Genomic DNA, 22,175 nt, shown 5'->3' with positions numbered 1-22,175 from the left:
ATTTGTGTGTGTGTGTGTGTGAGTGTGTGTGTGTTTAATGAATAGACCAATTAGAATAAACTCCAAGCCCCCCTTCGCTTTTTCTTCTTATCAGAAATTACCAATGTTATCTATTTTGCCAAAGTGATTCTGAGACAGTTTGGACCATCAGACTTCTAATACATTGTATTCATATCCATGAAACACAATTTTTTAAAATATATTTTTTATTGATTTTAGAGAGGAAGGGAGAGGGAGAGAGAGATAGAAACATCAATGATGAGAATCATTGATCATCTGCCTCCGGCATACCTCCTACTGGAGATGGAGCCAGGAATCTGGCCATGTGACCTCACCAGGAATAGAACCATGACCTCCTGGTTCATAGATAAACATTTAATCATTGAGCTACACCAGTTGGGCCATGAAACACTATTTTGAAAGCACTTTACTGTGGTATCTCCTCTGATGTTGGCAAAAAATGTGGCAGTTATCCTTATATCAAGTTTACTAAATATGAAATAAGCTTGGATGACAATTTCAAATATTAGCCTTCTAACTGACTTTCAAATATGACATTGGAAAGAACACTGATCAGTGACTACAAGATTCTGACTCAGTTTCCATTATTGGTCCTGCAATCCCACCCCCATGCCATTATCTAGTCCAAATTGTCTAGGGGTATGACCTATGAATACAGATTAATTTATATGGTTATCATTAATCTATAGATATTCTATATTGTTAGAATAGCACATGACCTTAAGTTACGTCTGAAGTCAAGCAAATATGAGAATGCCCATACTGACCCTTTTACCATCTCATTCTCTTGCTCTCTTTGAAGCCATCCTTAACCTTCAGGTATATTTCAGCTTCAGTCTGCATTTAGGGCTTCTCCTCTTGCACATGTCCATAGAGGAAAGAAAACAACATTTAGTTTAATCCTGCAATTCCTTACTCTTATAATTTGTAGGTTAACTTTTGAAAGAGTTGGAATAATAGGTCAAATTTCCTAAAATTTTGCTACTCAAAGTGGGCCTGTGGGGCAGGAGCACTGAAATGACCTGGGAACTGATTAGAAATGCAGACACTCAGGTCTGCTTCATATCTGTGAATCATACATGCTTTCCACAGGACCCTAGTAACTGTTAAAGTGCCAGAGAGACTGGATCAAAAGACAAGAGTGTCAGTGACTAGGGCTAGGGATTGGGGACTTGGCTCAGACATAGCATCTGAGGTTAACAAATGAGCACAGTCCTGATTGGTGTTGCTTAATAGTTAGAGCGCCTGCCCAAGCACTGAAGGTTGTGGATTCGATTCCCAGTCAAGGGCAAGTACTTGGATTGCAGGTTTGATCCCTGGCCCTGGTCAGGCACTTGTGGGAGGCAACCAATTGATGTATCTCTTTCACATTGATCTCTCCCCCCCCGCCCCCTTACGCCTTTTCATCTCCCTTCCTCCTTCTACTCTCTCTGAAAAGCAATGGAAGAAATATCCTCACATGAGGATTAAAAAAAGAAGAAATGACCGCAGTCTTTTAGAGATTTGATCTGGAGGTTTGGTGGGTGATGCCTGCTGTTCAAGGTTTGGGGCACTAGAGGGGGGCATTGGGCTGCACAGCTATGTGAGCCAAGCCTCTCTCCAGGAAGCAAGTGGACATCTTAAAATGGTGCATTATTAGACTTTGTTTGGATCTCTCATGCTGGATTGACTCTAGTTACCAAGTAGTGACTGTTATTTATTTAGCAAGAAGTGGGTGCCAAGCACTGTGCCAGACCCTTGACATGAATGGCCTCATTGAATCCTCAGAGCTGCTATTGCCTTCTGTCACAGATGGAGAAACTGGGCTCTGGGAGGTCAGGAAATACGTTTATGGCCACACAGCTGAGTAGTGACTGGAAGTGATAGAGGATGGATGGCTGGGGGCTCTGGCGGAGCCTGTGCTCTGCACCTCCACAGGACACAGCCTTCTCTCAGCCTCCCCCCCCAGGGCAGGCCCAGTGAAATAAACAGCTGTGGCTGTTAAACAATTAACATGGGAGAACAAAGAAGGAAGGTGACATGCTGCACATTCCTAATGCAAGTTCTCTGGGAGGTGGGAGGCACAGAGGGCAGTGTATGGGCTGGAAGGTCATCCTGTCCAGTGCGGGGAGGGGGGGAGGGGGCCACTCGCCAGGTGTGGCTGCAGGGCACCTGCAGTGTGGCTGCTGTGACTTCGAGGTGAATGTTGAATACGCTAATTCTAATGAGTTTCTCTTTAAAACGGATACTTGAGTCAGTTCTTGGAGGCTTTTAAGTATGCCTGGGACGCCTTGGGTATGGGAATCTAATTTTTCAACTGTCAAGTGTTTTGATAACAAATTTCCTGGCTGCCTTAAGAGATGCTGTAAGTGTAGAATATGCACCGGGTTTCAAAGACTTAGTATTAAAAAAAGAATATAAAGTATTTCATTAATGATTTATATATTGATTACATGTTGAAATGATCATATTCTGGGTACCTGGAGTCATATAAAATACATTATTAAAATTACCTCCACCTGTTTCTTTTTACTCTTTCAATGTGGCTACTAGAACATTTAAAATGATACACGTGGCTCACGTAACACTTCCGTGGGACCATGAAGCTCCAGGGCCACGTTGTCAGCTTCAAGTTCCCACTCTACCACTTAGCAGCTGTGGGAACTCTGTGTCCCCCCCGTTTCTTCCTTTGTAAAATGCTGCAAGTGCTACCTGCCTCACATGGTCGTTGAGAAGGTTTAAATGAGTTGGTGTTTGTAAAGTGCTCATTGGATGGCAATTCTCTGCGGGTCTTTCGTGTTTCTGCACATCTGATAAGCAGAAGCACCAAATGGCTTTCTTTTGAACAATTTTTTCAAGAATGCTTGTATAGCAAACAGCCTTTGAAGACCGAGGTAGCTTCTCCCTCTAATGTAAAGGTCAGGCAGGTCTGCCTACTGCCCATTATAAAAGATTGGATATCCTAACCCCAAAATTCCTCTTTTCTAACTCACCCACTGCATGTGCAAGTATCACCTGGTCCTTTCTTTGGGAATTGGGGCTCAGAGACTAGTTACTGGTTATGGTTATTGCTGTGAGGAACAAACTCCTCTGACCCAGGGGTCTTGTGTCCTGTCCTTGAGCTCATGGCAGGCTGACTTGTTACCTAATAATTACAGTGAAATCCATTCCTCAGTCACACCAGCCATCTCTCAAGTGCCCCATGGCCTTGTGTGGCCAGTGGCTACCGTGCTGCACAGTGCGAAGACAGGGTGCTTCCATCATCGCAGACAGGTCTATGGGCAGCCCTGTTCGAAAACAATATGTAAATGTTTGAACCAGATCGGCAGTGTTGTTCTGTAGTGAATAGCACTCAAAGTTGCTTCCAAGGCATTTTGATATAATTCTCAATGTGTTCACAACTTTAAGTTATGGGACTATATCTTGATGTTAAGATAAAGGTATAAAGTTGTATTTCTGAAAATTCACTATAGCACAGAAGTTCATTTTCTTCCCCCCCCCCCCACAAGGTTTATATCTTTTAAAAATATATTGATTCATAGTGATATTTTTCTTTTAAAATATATTTTTTTTCTCTTGGTAGAGAAACTGAACAACTCAGTTTCTGTTATTACTACACACAATTTTGGCAGAATTTACGCAGCCTAAAACAAGCATATATTTTATTTTATGGTACATATTGCTTTAGCAACCCAGTTTATTTTGAACAGATAAATGGATTCCAACATCCATGAAAATATTGTCCTTGTTTGGTGATGATGATGATGCTGTTGCTGAAAATAAAAACAGCAGCTGTAGTAACAGCAGCAAGGAGCCTCATGACGATGACAGAGCACCATGCACAAGGAGCTACTCTGTGTTGTGTACATTCCACTCCACTGAGCTCAGGCCTGGAATGAGGATATAGGGCACATCATTGTTTGCTTTGGAGGCTGAAAGTCATGTGTCCATCAAGTCTTTTCCATGTTCCTCTTCTACCTTTGAAGTTAGCCCGGTTTGTAAACCATGCTTTAGATCTTATTTAACAATTGGTCCAGGGACCAGCAGCATGAGCCTCACCTGGGAGTGTATCAGAGACACGGAACCTCAGTCCCGCCCCAGACCTACTGAATCAGGGTCTGTATGATAGCAGAGTTAACAGGTCACAGGTGACAGTAGGCATATCAAAGTTGGAGAAGCACCACTGAAGACAATAAAAATGAGGCCTCTTTGGTTTCTGAGCATGGCATTATGGGTTGAATTGTGTCTCCCCCACCTCCCCAAATTCATATTTTGGGGTCCTAAGCCCCAGTACCTCAGAATGTGTCTTAGTTTGAGATGAGGTCTTTACAGAGGTATTCAAATCAAAATGAGGTCATTAGGCTGAGCCCAAATCTAGCATGATTGGTGTCCTTATAAAAAGGGATATTTTGAGCACAGAGACATGTACTAAGGAGACTATGTAAAGTCATGGAGAAGACAGATTATCTATAGGTCAAAGAGGCCTGGAACAGGTCCTTCCCTTATCACCTTCAGAAGGAACCAAGTCTGTAGACGCCTGGATGTCCGCTTTCTAGCCTCCAGCGTTAGGAGACAATCAAGTTCTGTTGTTTAAGCCACTCAGCTGGTGGTGATACTGTTAGGGCTGCCCCAGCAGATACCTGCTTACACTTTCTTCTCTATCATGAATTGTCTGCCTTTTAAATAATGTTTCCCAGGAGTTTATGCTCTGTATCTGCCCAGAATATGGTATCTATCTGTCAGGGTGCCTACAATAGTGGTCTTGGGAACACAGATCATGGAAGGGACAATTACATTTCTGATAGTTGCAAAACTAGGCACTAAGGACCTTGAAGGGAGTGGTGGCCTTCTTGCAACAGTGCACTTCTCCACAACAAATGAAACTCACCATAGATCAGAAAGTGTCTCAGAAATGTAGAATGAGAGCTTTGGGAGGCATTAAAGAGTTCAAAAACTGCCTTATGACCCAGCGATTCCACTTCTGGGTGTATTAGTATATCTAGAGAAATCAAAAAAGCTAAATAATAATAATAATAATAATAATATCTATCTATCTATCTATCTATATATATATATATATATATATATATATCCTTATGTTCATTGCAGCGTGATTTGCACTAGCCAAGATATGGAAGCAACCCAAGTGCCCATTGATAGATAAGTGGATAAAAAGTGGTGGTACATTTAATTTATATGATTAAGTATTACACAGCCATAAAAAAGAATGAAATCTCATCATTTGCACTAGCATGGACAGACCTAGAGGATATTATGCTAAGTGAAATAAGCCAGACAGATAAAGACAAATGCCATACGACTTCACTTATATGTGCAATCTAAAGAACAAAATAAAACAAAAAACAAACAAAACAAAAATAGAAACAGACTCAGAGATACAGAGAATAGACTGATGCTTGCCAGAGGGGTGTTGAGGGACTGGGTGAAAGAGGTGAAGGGATGAAGAAGTTCAACTTGGCCGAAACCGGTTTGGCTCAATGGTAGAGCGTCGGTCTGTGGACTGAAAGGTCCCGGATTCAATTCCGGTCAAGGGCATGTACATTGGTTGCGGGCACATCCCCAGTAGGGGGTGTGCAAGAGGCAGCTGATCGATGTTTCTCATCGACATTTCTAGCTTTCTATCCCTCTCTCCTCCTCTCTGTAAAAAATCAATAAAAGATATATTAAAAAAAAAAAAAAGCAAATCTGAATTAAAAAAAAAAAAGAAAGTTCAATTTGGTTGAACTTGGTAATTACAAATAGTCAGAGGGATGTAAAATAGAGCATAGGGAATATGGTCAATAATATTGTAATAACTATGTATGGTGCCAGATGAGTACTTGAAATATGGGGAGATCACTTTGTAGAGTATATGGTTGTCTAACACCCGAAACTAATAGAAAATAATATTAAATGTCAACTACAATTGAAAAAAAAAGAATGATGGTATGTGGATGGAAGGATCAGAAAAAGACCCAAAGAACAAACACATCAGAGAAAGTAGCAAAGAACTACAGAGGGTGGAGGAGAAGTGGCTGGGAGACTAAGACTGTCTTTTCTCATTGTTTAGCCACCACACATTCATGCAGAGGGGTAGTTCACGGGCTCCTGTCTGAGATTTGCAATTTCAGATTTGCAATACAGATGTATCCTGGGATTAGGACTATCTAATAACAATACCTGTTAGAGCGGGCAGGAACCTCAGTCTCAATTTATACATAAGGGAGCTGAGTGCCAGTGCAGTGAAGACTTACCCAATGTCACCTGGTTAATTACTTGGAGACACAAGGCCAGGAGCCACATCTGACAGTCCTGGCCCAGGATTCTGCAAGTGCACCTGGCCCGCATGGCTTGGGTAACTGTAGATCACAGAACAGGGGATCTATGATCATCTAAATTGCTTTACGTGAAGCACATGGATTTTGCATCAAGTAGTTTTAATTATAAGGCTATAAATTTATATAAATTTATAAATTTATAAGGCTATCCCTTATGAAAGGGATCTGATGACATCTTATTAAATTGCAAGAGTGAGCTCAAGTAGTTTCTGCTGTGGGCACAGTCCCAAGAAGAATGAATTTTATAGTCAGGAGCCACCCGGGCTTCTCCCTCCCTCTTCCTGCCTCCTCTTTTCCCAATTCTGTTTCTTTGGTTTAACCATAGAAAATATTGTATAGAAATCAAACATAAATTAAGTTATGAAAATGCTGAAGAAATATTTCATCCAAGTTGTTTTTCTTCCTTTTATTCTGTCATTTATTTGAATGATGGTAGGATTTATTCTCCAGAGAAAACCCTTTGGAACGCCAATAGAAAAACAACAACTATTTTTTTTCTGATCAGATACTAAGTGTGGCTGCTACTTTAAGTTGTATTTCCATTAGAAAGAGTACATTATTCTAAAAAATTCCCTTTAAAAAGTGCATGTAAAGAAGCAAATTCCTTGAACCCTCTCACATTAGCTCTGACGGGAAGCTGATAGTTTTAATAACACAAATGTGAGTGTGAAAATTCTTAGGGACAACTGTGGGAATAATGGCCTCTTCCACAGGAAGCCAGTTAAGCAATTTAAGGTTCAGAGGTGGGGGTCCTTCTGACTACATCTTGCTGTGATCACGTTGGCATTCAAGGCAATGGTTTTCTCTCCGCTTCTCCTGAAGACGATCTCCATGTCCCTTTGTAATTCTACCATATTATCTCCCTTTTCATCTGTGTCTTATTATGTATGTAGCTGAATCAATCTAAAGGAGGAAAACAGAAACCACTTTAAATGTTTGCAATGTAGGGAAGCGATGACACTGGTGAGGGCAGAGCTAAATCCATCAAGGGACACCGAAGAAACCCAGGTCAGCAGCGGCCAGAGACTACTTCCGTCCCAAAGCTGTGACATTCACCTTGTCATTATTTGGCAAGTGTGCAAGAGCTGCTCTGAGTCTGCCAGGGATTTTAAAAGCAGGAGATATGCCTGCTGGAGATTTATAATCTGGTTGGAGAGGCCAGATATGCACAGAAAATCGAGAGTGTGACTAAAGGCAAACTGGCTGGGACAGATTCCAAGACCTGGGAGGGCAGAGCCTCAGGGAGAGAGGTCTCTGGTGTTTCCTGAGCCACCGTGGAGTGAATTAAAGGACGCTTCTCATGGTGTCACATCGCCTAACTTAAAGCTTCTGGAGTCACTTGAGCGAAGGGACTCTGTGAATAAGCTTGTAACACATTTTATTCTCTTAGAAATAGTCATTTCTTGTAGTGAAATAGCTTCTCCTCTTGACGAGTCAGAGCTGTATTTATCCAGGGAGAAAGGAGACCTAGATGAAAGTATTTGGCTCTCCTAAAGAATATTAGCAGAGTTAATATTCATGTTCAAAAGAGCATATCTGAGCTTACAGAAATACTCTTGGTGGGGCTAACTGGAAGCTAAGTGGCAAGGTCAACAACATCTTGGGGTATCTGCCATCCCCCTTTTTTAGTGCTTCTCCCCTTCCTACATGCTTCTTCCCTTCAGGTTGGGCAGTCAGGGCTCTCAACTGCTCTTCTACACTCTCCACTTATTAATTCTTACTGCAAGATCAGATTGGAGTCACTTACAAGTTAGAGTAAATTGAAGTCAATGTAATATCCATGGCTGCCTAATCTATCCATACAGTGAAACTGACCCTTAACATTGGCATATATTTGGGGGAGTAACATTTTAAAATTAGAATATGAAAAATGACAAAAGGCAAGAATATGCTGAAGTAGTTTGGGTATAGAATATAAACAATGATGTTCTTATAGTCAGTATGAATATTTAGGAAAACTTTTAAACATTAAAATAAAAAAGAATTTTAAAATAGCACATGTATATCAGGTCATAAGATGAAGTTTAATACATTTGATCACGTTAAAGGGCACAAAACACAGTCAGTCTAACCAAATTTCAGGCATGCATTTACATAAATATATTAAATTAAGAAAAGAAATTATACACTTAAACATCCTTTTCACCTAAAAAAATCATTAAATCCACAGATCAACAATAAAAACCAATTCTCTGCATTTACCACTTCAAGATACAATTGTTCTATTTTAAAGATAACACAAATACACTTGTTAGAATTTATATGCATTATACATATATTATATATTACATAGATAGTGTGTATACATATGTAGTGTTTGTACAGATAGATAAATATATATACATGGGTGTGTGCACATGTACAGATACACACAGATGTACTTTAGGCCATCTGTACTATTATTGCTTGATTCTAGTGCTGAGCTGAATTGGAGTTTGGTTGGGTGTGATTAGTGTCTTTTGCTTCAAACATGTCCATTATGCCCATTGGGCTCACAATCCCCCACTATCGATGTCCTTGTCTTTCTATATCACATAATCACACTAGGCACTTCAATAAATATTTGCTGAATTAATGAATGGCTGGTTGACTGAATAATAGAAGGTTGGTTAAAAAATCAAATTCAAATTTCTAGGGATTATCTGAGCTAATGACTTTGCATGTTACTTTTCAGAAGAACATTTATAGAAATCCCAACTACTACATATATTAACTCTGCTGCCTCAAACCTAAGCCTGCTTTTATACTTGTTCACACAGCCTTCTGCCTCTTATTAACAGGAATTCCAGCAAGGATTGGTTCTGGTAGCTTCTGTGTGTGAGATTACAGACAAATTGTTGCTCTAATTGTCAACAATTAGAAGGAAAATAAACAACTAGCAAAACTAAAATGTATTAGAAGGTTGATAAAGTTCTTTAAAATTCTTTAAAACTGCACAACATAAATCACAGATAAAGCCCCGAAAGACAAGGGAGTTTCTTTTCAAATTTGTCTTATGCCGAGTACGGATAATAATTCAGTGAATTCTTTTCATTTTAATTAGATGGGTTTCTTTTAAATAAATAGTCTTCTTTCACATATCCTAGGCAATTAAGCTCCAAAATTTCCAATATACTTCAGTGTCATGTATCCTATTACTACATAATTCTTGGTGAAATGCATGTCCAAATATGTCCTATAAGTGTAATAAGATATGGGACATATCTGATATCTGATAAGGTCATCAACTTGATTTCTCAATAATGTTATTACAAATAGACTGTATTAATGTATTAAATCATATTAGACTCTACTATAAATGAAATAATACTTTATTCTAGGAAAGTTATGCCTCAGATTTTAAGAGTATGAGGTAAAGAAATGTCCAACATATATTTTTGGCATAGACTATACCAAACCTGAATATACATTGTTTATCTGAATGGAAACTATTGGCCAGCTATTTCTTAGTTCAAAAGGAAATGTACAAGAATAAGTTTTTAACTTTGAAGACAAAGTTTATTTTATAATTGTCTTCACAATTAAAAACTAGCTATTATGAATTTCTTATCACCGTTAATGTTCTGTTCTTTCTCTTATGTGCTAAAATGAAATGTCTTTTGAACTTCAAAGATTATAGCCAATTGAGATAACTCACCAAACTTTTAAGTGAATTTGCTTATATATGGACATATGTATTTTGATTTTAAATACTTCATCTACATATATAAAAACATCTTGACCAAAACATGGAGTATGTATGTGAGACATAACTTTAGATTTCATATTGATATTTTTGGGGAGCTTTTGGTAAGCCACTATATAGTCTGGCTAAAAAAAATAAAAAAGCAATAACAGGTTTTAAGCCTACTTTTGTGTTGATACAAAGGATCCATTGCTTATTTTTTATTTTCCAACTAATTTATATATGAGCTATATCAAAAAAGCCAAGTAAATAATGGATCTATCTTGGGTTTGTATTTAATGAAGAATTTAAGAAAAGTGCTAACCTTATAATTGAACAAATCTCATGGCAGCTGGAGAAACTGCTACTGTGATTGACAGGAAACCAGTACTATACCACTCCCTCCTGCTTTCATGAATACGTCTTACTGCCATGGACACCTATTTTAAGGCAACTTTCAAAACTTATGAGGAGATATTTAAGAGAAAGGAGTGTTGAAGTTGGCTAGGACTAGTGTTTGACAGGTTCTATGATCATGTTTTCAATATTTTTAATATTGAAATGCTTCTATTATTAGGTTTCCCACCTTCTTTGACATCCTATGAAGTATTGGAGGTCTGGCTAATTCGTGTTGGTGTGATGAAGAGAAAGAAGGTAAGAAAACAAACATATATTTCCTTTGGCTATTCTAAAGAGGAACTTTGCAGCTATTGCCAGCGTTCACGATAATAGGCTCACTAACTTCCTGGGGGTAATATAGAAAAACACACGTTTTCTGGGCATGGAACTGTTGTGTGAGTTCTCTGCAAATTCAGGTCTCAGTTGGGGTGGGAAAAGAGACTGCTCCAAAGGTTTCTTTAAACCAGTGGTCTCCAACCTTTCAGATCTCAAGGACCACTGATTGGCAACTGGCTGAGTAGATGTTAATGGTTGCTGCCTGAATAGAAAATGGCTACTGACTTTCCTTACGTCAGCTGAAGCCCTCTCCTGGGGTTATTTTTGTATCTTTCCTGCAGCTGTGAGGGAACACCAGCTGAACTAGAGCATCTGGGCTGACAGTAATTTCTGCTTTTGGTCACTTCTTTCAATGATTGTAATAGATCAGTCTTGTATGTTTATATTTATTAATATCTATTGTTCTTCATGGTACAGAGTCTGAGCAAATGTGATTTCAGGAGACAGTACTTTTCAGATAAATAAATAAATAAAAGATAGTAACCAGCAAAATGAGTAGTAGCCTACCCCAGGACATCTTCATTATGGGTGTACTGGGGATGTCTGTTTTGTTGAGAGAGAGAGAGAGAGAAAAAGAGAGAGAGAGAGAGAGAGAGAAAAAGAGAGAGAGAGAGAGAGAGAGAGAGAGAGAGAGAGAGAGAGAGAGAGAGAGAGGAGCAATAAATAATTATCATAGATAATATTCTTTAGAGATGCTCAGAAACTTTATTAATCAGCCAACTACAGCTGCCTGTGTTATACCATATTTTTCCTCTTACAAGTTTGGACTTAGTTTTTCTTTTATGTTTTAAAGCTAAGAAAGTTAGACTAATAAAAGTTTAAATTAATGCATACTTTAGAAGACTCTAGTTGTAACATCTAATCTCATAACTTACACCTAGCAGGCTTTGTTGTATAGCACATGATTCAGAGATAAAAACAATATTAAAAAGAAATACAGGGTGTCCCCCCAAAATGTATACATACTTTAGCAGCTGATAGCTCAATTTTGAAAATTTTAATAAATATTGCCTTCATAATTATTCAGAGTGTGGGGATACATTTTTGGGGATACCCTATATATTAAAAATTGTTAGTGCATTATTATGTAATTATTTTCAAAGAAATAAATACAGAAGAACTGCCTGCTCTGAAGTATGTAAATGAAAAAGAGTTTTCTATTTAGGTTGTGTGCATATATTGTATGTGTAGGTTTCTTTGCTCTTTCTTTACAAGATAGTCCATAAATCTGAAAAAACATCTGAGTATTCTTTGTGATAAAATAAAAAATAAATTTTACAAAAGCCACACTGAAAATTCAAAGAAAAGTGCTTTTTTATCATCACTCAGATTTCTGAAATTATCCCTTCTTTTGTACTTTAATAATATGCCAATTTCATTTTCTTCTAATTACATTCTATCACTGGCAAGAAAACAAAATTCTATTAACTAGGACAAGAGTGTGTTAGAGCCGATACCGGTTTGGCTCAATGGATAGAGCGTCGGCTTGGGGACTGAAGGGTCCTGGGTTCGATTCTGGTCAAGGGCTTGTACCTTGGTTGTGGGCATATCCCCTGTGGGGGGTGTGCATGAGGCAGCTGGTCGATGACTCTCTCTCATTGATGTTTCTAACTCTCTATCTCTCTCCATTCCTCTCTGTACAAAATCAATAAAATATATATTTTTTTAAAAAGAGTGTGTTAGAAGCAGTGGCAGGAAGTTTTCCCCCCCAAATTCTTTCTCGTCTACCTAGCAGCATTTCATATTAAACTGACACCCACATATTACACTCCAGAACAGATAAAGTCATAACAATATATATTTCTCTATTTCACTATTTCATCTGGATCTCACACACCTGCATTCACAAGGACATTTCTTCCGTTCTAACTGTGTGCTTTATGAACCGAGTTGGTGGAGATGCTGCCATTTGTGGGAAGAAACAATAACTCTTCCTTAGCTCCCACTGTTTAACCAATTTCTACTTGTCTCTCATTATGAATTATTTAAGACAATTCTCCAGTCACAGATTTTAAAAATCTACTTGAAATAATAGTTCGAAAAATGTTTGAAATGACCACCGAGTTTAAAATATGTAGCCATCCTTGTCCAGCTCGTATTGCTTAGTCGTTGAGCATCTACCTATGAACCAAGAGGTTCTTGGTTTGATTCCTGGTCAAGGCACATGTCCGGGTTGCGGACTCAATCCCCAGTGAGGGGCAAGTAGGAGACAGCTGATCTATGCCTCACTTTCTCATCTATGTTCCTATCTATCTCCTCCCTTCTTCTAAAAAATCAACAAAAAAATACTTAAAAAATAAAATCAAATCTGTAGGCATCCATTATCAGTGCTGTTTATATCTCTTCTAAGAACAGAAAAAAATGACTCCAACGAGTTTTCTTTCTTTGCTTGGGTATGATGGCCACAGATCTTGTTACCTTCTTTTTAGAAGATTGTGATCTTTCATTCTAATGACTCACAATAGAAAAAGCAATGACACCTGGGGTCTATATGTTTTACTAAGTCATCTTCCACTTAGGAAAGGACTGTGTTAAAAAATTGGGGTCTGCTCAACTTAATATAGCTATTTTTAAATAGGAGAACTAATGATAATGATAACACCTTGTCTATGGGAAATATTATTTTGGAAGAAATGGAAAGATTCAGGATATAAGAAGAAACACTGGATTTTCCAGATTTTCCTGAATATATAGCAGTATTCTTATTGTTTTCAGTGAAACTATGACCGGGAAGAATGTGTAATAAAACTGCACAATTTGACAGATTTAGACAGCTGGCTCCCTCACAAAAAGTTCACATTTTGTTAATGTCACCATGTTGAATAAGGGATGATTAGATGGTAAGGTCCATTTACAAAAATGGTTGTCAGGACATTTTTTTTTTTTTAATTGTAAAACTTTCTGTGATGGAATTCAGTAAAAGGGCGATGAAGAGAAAGCGACAGAGACAAAAGACCGCTATTAACCTACAGATGCAGGCTACTGCAGGGTTCATTGCAAGATTTGTCACACTGTTGGGCCAATGAAGTCTTAGTGTGACTAGAAGGGACCACCCCTTTTCTGGGGTAAGAGGGCAATTTGGTCTCCATGCTCATTTAATTCTGAGACGTCTTTGAATAGACTGTCCATTGAATCTAAATTGTGCAAAATTATGCATGCACTTTTTAATGCAGGCTATTGTCCCCTAAGCACTGAACCAAGATTTCTCAACCCATTTCCATTTGGCATGAGGTCACTTGAAACTTAAGTAATCATATATGGAAGACAAGAGCAGTGTGCTTAACCAATCTTTCCACAGTGTGGTCTCTGTATACACGCTCACTGTGCTTCCATTGCAACTCTTCCCGCTTTAAACCAATAGAGAAATACCAGTTTACAAGATTTTGTTCTTTTTCATTGAGGTTCCTATTCCTGAAAGGAAGGAGCAGGTTTGGAAAGTCAGCCTGCGCTGCATACTCTGTACTACTCTCCAATTTAGATTCTGCAGGAACAGCTGTTTGCTGGAGGGCAGCCTGTAGTGGGTGTGCGGGTGTCACGAGTAGGTGTTTTTTTTCAGTAGTGCAAAGAGGCCTTATAATTTTGTTATAATCCAGACATGGGGAGAGCTGGCCTTGAAACCATTAAGAAAAATGTCTATCCGACTTTTTTGCAGTTGTGAGCGAGAACATAGCATTTCCTTGAAAACCTGAATAAAACATTTACAGAAATTTATTCATACATTAACCAAAGAGGAATTTCATTGAGATCTGAAGGAACATTTACATGAAAAGTCATATTTGGCAAGAATTGTTATATGAAAAATTTGTACAAGTGACAGCTTACATAGCCAGGATTTGTTTAAAAACGAGTGAGCTCTTCTCCAGTGAGGTTTGGTTGATGTGCAATCTGTTACGCTCTAATCACATACACTGACAGTCTTGCTACGGTGAAAAGCACTTTACAAATGTTTAATGCTGGCATTTTATAAGGATTGGCTGTTTTCTTGCTTTTTCATCCGTCGTTAAGGATTACATGTTGGCACAAGGACACATTGCTAGGTTAGATCCACCGCACATTTAAGACTGTTTGCTTTCTCACTCCCCTTCTTTCCAATTAAGGTGGTGAAAAATGTAACTTTAGTATTTTACAGGACAGGGTAAAGGTGTTTCATCTAGGTGATGTCTATATTATAAAAATAAAATAAAAAATATAAATATGTAACACAAACCCAGTGCCTATTGTTAAATAAAATATACAATAAAAGCAGACCTTTTAGGAAGATTGGTTTTAGAATATGCTGTTATGATTTAATTATAAAACACTTGAGAACAATCTTGATATTAAGCTAGAGTAACCAGATTTCTCCGCCAATAAAAAGGTAAGTGCATAACATTCTGTAATTGGATACAATGATAGAAATGGAGATTACAATTTTAAATCAAGTTGCCCATTTAGAAATTCATCAGGAAGTTCTGAAACATTCTCACATTATTGTCCTTTAATATAAAAATATTGCCTTTTTTATTAGATCCATCAGATTGCACAGTAATGGTTCAAAACTCCATTATAGTTGACTTTAGTTATTACAGACAGAAAATTCCTGGGAAGTCAAATAATCTCTTCTGGTAATATAAAAATCCCGTTATCAATTTACAATGGAATTTCTGTGTAAATTACTCCACACAAGGAAATATATATATATATTTAAAACCCATGTGTTATGCAACCACACATATAGAGGTTGTGAGTGTGTGTGTGTACATGTGTATGTGAACAAACATGCCAACATACACACACAGAATCTGCACATTTCTGGAAACTATTTTTAAATTAATAAAAGAAAATGAAATCACAGGAGTGTGTAGCAGGATAGCAGTCTTTCTTTTTAATGACAGGAGGAAAAATAAATGCCCATTGGAAAGGTAGAGTCAAACAGTCCCAGTAACTATACAATGTAACTTGTTAGATCCAGCAAATAAGATGTCATGTCAATGATCTGATCAAGAATACCTGCCCTGGTCACTCTGCGGATGTTTCTGTCCACTTGTTCACACTGAGGACCAAGGTATCCCTTTTTACAGAGGCACTTGTTGGGTCTAACACAGACACCTCCATGCCGACAGGCTGGCTCACATTTTGCTGGGGAGGAAAAGAAAAGAGCAATACAATCATACTCATGTCCTGTATGTCAGAAACAGCACAAACAGTCGATGAGGAAGGAAAGGAAGGGAGAGGAGGCGGAAGCCAGTCACAAAATAATCCAAAAGATAATACAGACAAGAAGGGAAGGATGCTTTCAAACACACAGATATTTGGGGACCAGGCCTCACCAGAGAATGGGAGACATCAACAGAAAAGCATAGATCATGGGAAACAACTTTAATCCCTTGCAAAATGGACTCTTCAAAACAAAGATCTCAGTTCTTTGCAAGTCTCGGCCCCATTAAGGCATTTCCATGTAGTGCTGTGTTCCCACTTCCCCGGGGAGGACCTCAATGTGGGAAGGGCCTGGCCCACGAGAGAGGCCATGGCTTGAGTATCTCCAAACAGCATGAAGGGATGGCCAGGTGTCAGTCCTGGCTTTGATGGAGGAGTGAGCACCTGGACTTCCTAGGACCTCTCCTCATTGCTCCTACGAGGTACCCAGCATATGCTGCCTCCCAGCACACGTGGAAGGTCCTTCCCGGGTCAGTGCAGTTGGCCAGTGAAGGATGTTCTTAGCAATCCTTTTCAGGGCTACTCTACAGCACAGAATCTCTCCATAAAAGGACTGTTAGCACTACAGTATTGGTGGGAATGTGAAGATTTACTGCTAAAATGAGATGAAGAGAGAAAATTGGGTATATGACTTAATAGTCTTTTGCTGATAGGATAAATCTGGAAGGTACAGCCTGTTGGAAGAATCAAATTCCTTGAATACATTTCCTTATACTTTCAGGGGACAGGGTCATTTTAACCTTTGCAACACAGTAATAAAAAAGGGGCCTGTGGTTGACACATGGAAAAGGGAGAACAAAAAGGAAATAGACTGTTCTCTCTTTTAAATTTGTGGGAGGTGAGTAAACTGTATGAGTATAGGCATACAATTCTTGCTTGGTTCACAAATATCACAAATGATTTAATTTTACGAAATGGTTCTCGTTTATCTTATATGTTTAAATTATTTAAATTGATTTACTGGAAAGATTAAAGTACTTTATTGAAATAAAACTTAATGTTAGCTCAAAGAATATCTATTTTCATTTATATCACATATTATTATTATTAATACCTATTATGGTATATTGTTTAATGTCACCCATATTCAAAATAATTGGTTTGCTGTCAGTTTAAACATCCTGTTGCTAGAAGGCACTCAATAAATACTTGTGATCTAGTAGTTTGAGAAGTTAGGCAAAATGCAAAATAAGGAGTAAAACAAAATGGACACAATATAGAAGAGGCTGATAGAATATATATTGTCAGGAATCAGAGGGAGCAGAGGGGAGAAATAGTCTCAGAAATTAAAATATTAGTGCATTTGAACACTGATAGTATAGTAACCATAGTATTCATGAAATGTTATTAGGACTGAAACAATTTAAGCTTAAAATGTAGGTTATATATGTAACTTTAAATATTGGCTACTTTTTGTCATACAATATACAAAGTAGACACATTATAGTTGTAATTTTTCTGAAAAGAAAACAAAACAAAAACCCACAACAACACATGTTTAGGGTAAAGAAAAAAATTGACATTTATGAATTAAGAATGGGGCTTTTAATTTTCATTGGCAAGAGATACTTTAATACTTAAAATAGCAGGGGTTAAATTTTTTATTGGATGCAATATATATATATATATATATATATATATATATATATATATATATATATGCTGGTTGTTGGAAATGCATTTTTTATCCTTATAGCAATCTTTCCCCCAGTTTTATTGAGAAATAATTGACAGACACCACTGTATAAGTTTCAAGTGTACAGCATGTTTTGATTTGCATAGATTGTGAAATGACTACCACAATAGGTTTAGTTAACACCCATCATCTGATGTAGACACAAAGAAAAGGGGAAAAATATCCTGAAAATGCATTTTCAACATATATATCTTAAACTCAGTATCTAAAGTTATGTAATTTTCTTACTTCACACCAAGTAGGATTTGAACATCCTGCTGTAACTGGGGAAATCCCTTGTTAAAGGATAGAGGAACCCTGGAATAAACCTCCCTTGCTCTCTGAGCATCTGTACACCTAGTAGATGGCTCATAAGGGAGTGGCCAAAAGGGTTTAAAAATTTCATATATGCCTCTAGGTAATTGCGTTTCCCCCTTTTATTTAATAATGCCCACAGAAGAACCCTGTTTTTAGTGCACTGTAGCCAGAAAGCGAGCAGTTAAGCTCGAGCGGCATTTCTGGGACGTCTGGAAAGTGCTGACACTGGGAGAGGGGTTCTGCACACACCAAGGCCTTGGCTAGTGGGAAATCTCAGACCCAGGACTGGGAGCCTATAGAGATGATGTGTTTTTAATTTTTACTTTTGGAAAGGATGCAGTGATTTAAAAGCCTTTTATGTTTAATGACTAATTTATATATGGGAAATGTTCACGTTGGGAAAAGGGGAAAGCTTTCATTAGCTAGTTCAGGGGCAAAGTAAGCATTCATATTATTGGAAATGACTGAATGTTGAACACTCCATAATTCAAGAAGAAATGACCTGGTGTTAAGTTCTTGAGTTCCCGAGGACTGTCCCCTGCCCAGTCTCCCACTGGGACAACGGCAGTACTGACCGATTCTGCAGAAGTCGCCCTCCCACCCTGGGCTGCAGCAGCACACCCCTGAGGGGGTGCAGTAGCCGTTCCGACAGAGCCGGGAGCATTCGGAAGTCAGCATCTGGGCTGGCTGGACCACTGCTCGGCACTCCTCGGGCACCAGAGGTCTGAAACAAAAGACAGAAATTGGTTGAAAATCACTACTGGAATGAAATCTAGTGTTTTTGTAGCTCACAAAGTGCATTTCTTGCTTTCTAAGCAGCAGACCCTTCTTTTAAGGGACTCTGAAAGATTGACAACTTTTTTATTTTTTATTTTTATTTTTTACAACTTTCTAGGAATAGAAAATACACACCAGAGAGGAAACAAACTAGTCAGTTTGAATGAAAGAGGAAATTAGCAAACATTGTAAGAAACTTCATCATGATCAAAATTCATTGATTAAAATATAATTATGTGCCAGGACCGGTTTGGCTCAGTGGATAGAGCGTCAGCCTGCGGACTGAAAGGTCCCGGGTTCGATTCTGGTCAAGGGCATGTACCTTGATTGCGGGCACATCCCCAGTGGGGGGTGTGCAAGAGGCAGCTGATCGATGATTTTCTCTCATCGATGTTTCTAACTCTCTGTCCCTCTCAATTCCTCTCTGTGTAAAATCAATAATATATATATATATATATATATATATATATATATATATATATGTGTGTGTGTGTGTGTGTGTGTGTGTGTGTGTGTGTGTGTATATATATATATATATATAAAAGAGAGAAACATCTATAAAAAATATATATAATTATGCTACACTAATATTTTACATTTGCTGGCTAAGACATCCTAGCAATTACAACTTTAACAATATAGATGTATAGACATTAATTTTTTTTTAAGATCTACAAAAATTTTTTGTAGTATCTGAGATACGTTTCACCTGTTACTGTAATATTTTTCATAATCACAAGGCTGAGGGTATTCAGCAAAATAAATGCTTGTAGCCTAAAAAGCTTGAGAATCCATTTTTATTTCAATTTTACATTTATTTTGAGATATATTTTTAGGCTAACTTTTTTGGAAATGATATTGCACTGTGTGTGTGTATGAGTGTGTGTCCTACTGACTCAAAATGTCAAGTCTTTATGCAAAGAATGATATATATATATATATATATATATATATATATATATATATATTTATGAATGTGTAGATATATATTTTAAAACGTTTAATTTTATTCTGCTATGAAGGAAACGAATGCTATTGGGAGCAAAGAGAAACATCTTATCTGCTGAGTAAAAAGTCATAGATTTTCTTTTAATTGCTCTATAACTGCCATCGTTTAGAGAGGGATCAAGATGCCTTCTGAAGATTTTTATGGTTTTCACTGCTTTCGAAAGAAGAAGCTTTCAAGCTGAGTCAGGCTGGAACCATGATCACAATTAACTACTCACTGTCTAATCGTCTTTGGGGAAAGACATGTGGTGGTACACTTCTCATCAGGAACTGTTACCTGTGCTCCTGTGTGATGAGAAAGCTCTTTTTTGGTTAAGGAATGTAAACAAACGCACCATCACCAGTCAAATGGCTATCCTCAGGACAGCCAAAGTGGTGGGACTCCTTCAGTAGCATATCAAAGAAAGTTATAATTATAGGTCACAACCACCACAAGAGGTAATGAGGTAGCTTTCTGAGAGAACCAAATAATTAGGCCCTTTAGATCCCCCCTTTCCTGAGGTGGGTTGTCTTGTTATGCCCCTGTGGGCACTGTGAACAGCAATAATAATTTGGAGGCTGACCTCAGGCTGTTTCTACAATGACTCAAAATCATATTAAAAATATATAGTGACTTCTCTAGCACTTCTCTCCAGTAAAAGTCCTAATCTGAATTGAAACTACAGTGCTTTACTACTAACGTGACAATTCAGAAAAACCCCCTATTTAAATCTAGAAATGATCAATTTCTAGAAAGCTCCCTAAGGTATTCCATGGACTGAGCATATTTTTACACAGAATTAATGGATATTGTCCATGTATTTCCCAAGGGTGTCTTTTGGGGACTCAGGTCAGGGCTGGATAAGGTGGAGAAAGTATGAAAAGATTATGCCTAGGAAAGGGAGAGCATGCTCTCTGACTTTTTCTTATTGTTGACTCGTTCAAATCTGCTCTCTGTCTTCCTCAACTAGAAGTCTTACTCGGTGAAACAATGGTGGTGTCTTTGACCATCAGTAGAGCCATTTGTTTAGTAGCCTGGAAGTTCTTCTGAGTCATAGGCCACGATCTTTGGCCAGGTGGCACTCAGTAAGCAGTGTTGTTCAAATTTTACTGGTAACTAGAATTCCGATATTCAGTTTCACTTGTTATTCACTTGTTCACCCTTTTCTGACACATTAAAAAAAAAAAAGACCCAGAAGTAGGAATGTATCAAGAATATATTACATGTTGTATGTCATGCAAAACATAGACACACAGCTCATGTACTGCTCGACAGTAGGGCTTATGCCTAAGCAGCTGAGTCTAAAGAGAAGACACCATTTAGATCAAGAATGGAAGTGGCTTTGGTTAAAGGACAACAATCAGAAGATGCAGGGTGCAAGGAAATTGATTCCCATGGGAATTTGCCGAGGAGAGGAAGGCAGATAGGAGAATAGGGGTCCAGTTCTGAAGTGCAGTTTTTCAGGGTAGGTATCTGAGACTTGTTTCCACACTGACCCTCCAATTAGATGCTCTGACTATTTTTCACCATATATGTGGATGTAGAGCTTACGGGCAGAATTCTAACTTGTTTTTCTGCCTAAGATTTAGTCAATACTTATCTACCTATGGATGAAAATATTTCATATTTGGGCTTGTTTACTTTAGCTTATAAATGATGGTGTGGTTGTCATATAAATAAATATTGTGATTCCTTTTTTTAATTTAAATACCTGGGAAAATCATCTTTTTCTTCTGTTATAAAGTTGACAACTAACATTCCTCACTTGGCATGTCCAATAAATCCTCTCTTTTAAACTGTTAGTCTATTGGGAATACCTTAACTCAAAATTACATAAAACACAGCCCATTTCTTACAGAACTTCACTTCTCTTAAGGAATAGATTATCCTTCCCATTCCCCTTCCCAATTGGAATAAAGCTTTGAGGACAAAAACTACATATTCAAACCTCTTCAAGTCCAGTCATTACTCGGGCAAATACTGTGCTCTTCATGGGGCTAAGATATAAACAAAACAGAATCCTGATCCTCATGGACAAACCATGAGGAAGACAGACAAACAAACACAGACTAAATCAGTATGATCTTTGTTGCGATACAGGCATAAATGCAGTAACACAGGAATATAGAGGAGGCAGTAATTAGCTTAGAATTGAGGGATGTTATAGAAAGATGACATTTAAGCTACCAAAGTATTTTATCTCCTTCAACTACTTACATTCATAGGTGCTAGGAAAATATAGGCATTCAATGAATGTTTGTTAAATTGAGCTGAATGCATATAGTAGAAACTTTCTCAGATATTTTTTCTGATATATAAACTCCATGAAGATAAATTCCCAAATTTTGATGTTACACTTTTTGATTCATTTATTGTTATCGATAAAAAGAAGTCATTTAAGCAACAGATTTTTTAAACCCAACTAAAATGGACTAGTGAAAAAATGATGGTAATATGCAGTTTTTTCTTTAAAAATTACACCTT

At 37.8% G+C, this 22,175-nt stretch overlaps 1 protein-coding gene across 3 annotated transcripts in view; it reads right to left on the bottom strand.

The window, feature by feature from the left end:
- Positions 1–12,445: 12,445 nt before the first annotated feature.
- The window catches only part of LOC118711397 (hedgehog interacting protein), an 86,365-nt gene continuing 76,635 nt past the window's right edge, over positions 12,446–22,175 (bottom strand). The window contains exons 12-14 of one of the 3 annotated variants that reach the window (XM_036424436.2): positions 18,502–18,650; positions 15,727–15,855; positions 12,446–14,898 (exon numbers count right to left, since the gene is read on the bottom strand). In XM_036424436.2, the coding sequence (XP_036280329.1) occupies positions 14,888–14,898; positions 15,727–15,855; positions 18,502–18,650 (289 nt within the window). In that variant the 3' untranslated portion in view covers positions 12,446–14,887. Of the gene's footprint in view, positions 14,899–14,997; positions 15,856–18,501; positions 18,651–22,175 lie in introns of those variants that run through there. The other 2 variants (XM_036424437.2, XM_036424435.2) reach the window with 2 other exon arrangements.

This window comes from Pipistrellus kuhlii, unplaced genomic scaffold (assembly GCF_014108245.1).
Source record: "Pipistrellus kuhlii isolate mPipKuh1 unplaced genomic scaffold, mPipKuh1.p scaffold_m20_p_8, whole genome shotgun sequence".
Classification (NCBI taxonomy): Eukaryota; Metazoa; Chordata; class Mammalia; order Chiroptera; family Vespertilionidae; genus Pipistrellus; species Pipistrellus kuhlii.
The sequence above is the reverse complement of the archived record's forward strand: the minus strand, read 5'-3'. Positions and strand labels throughout refer to the sequence as shown.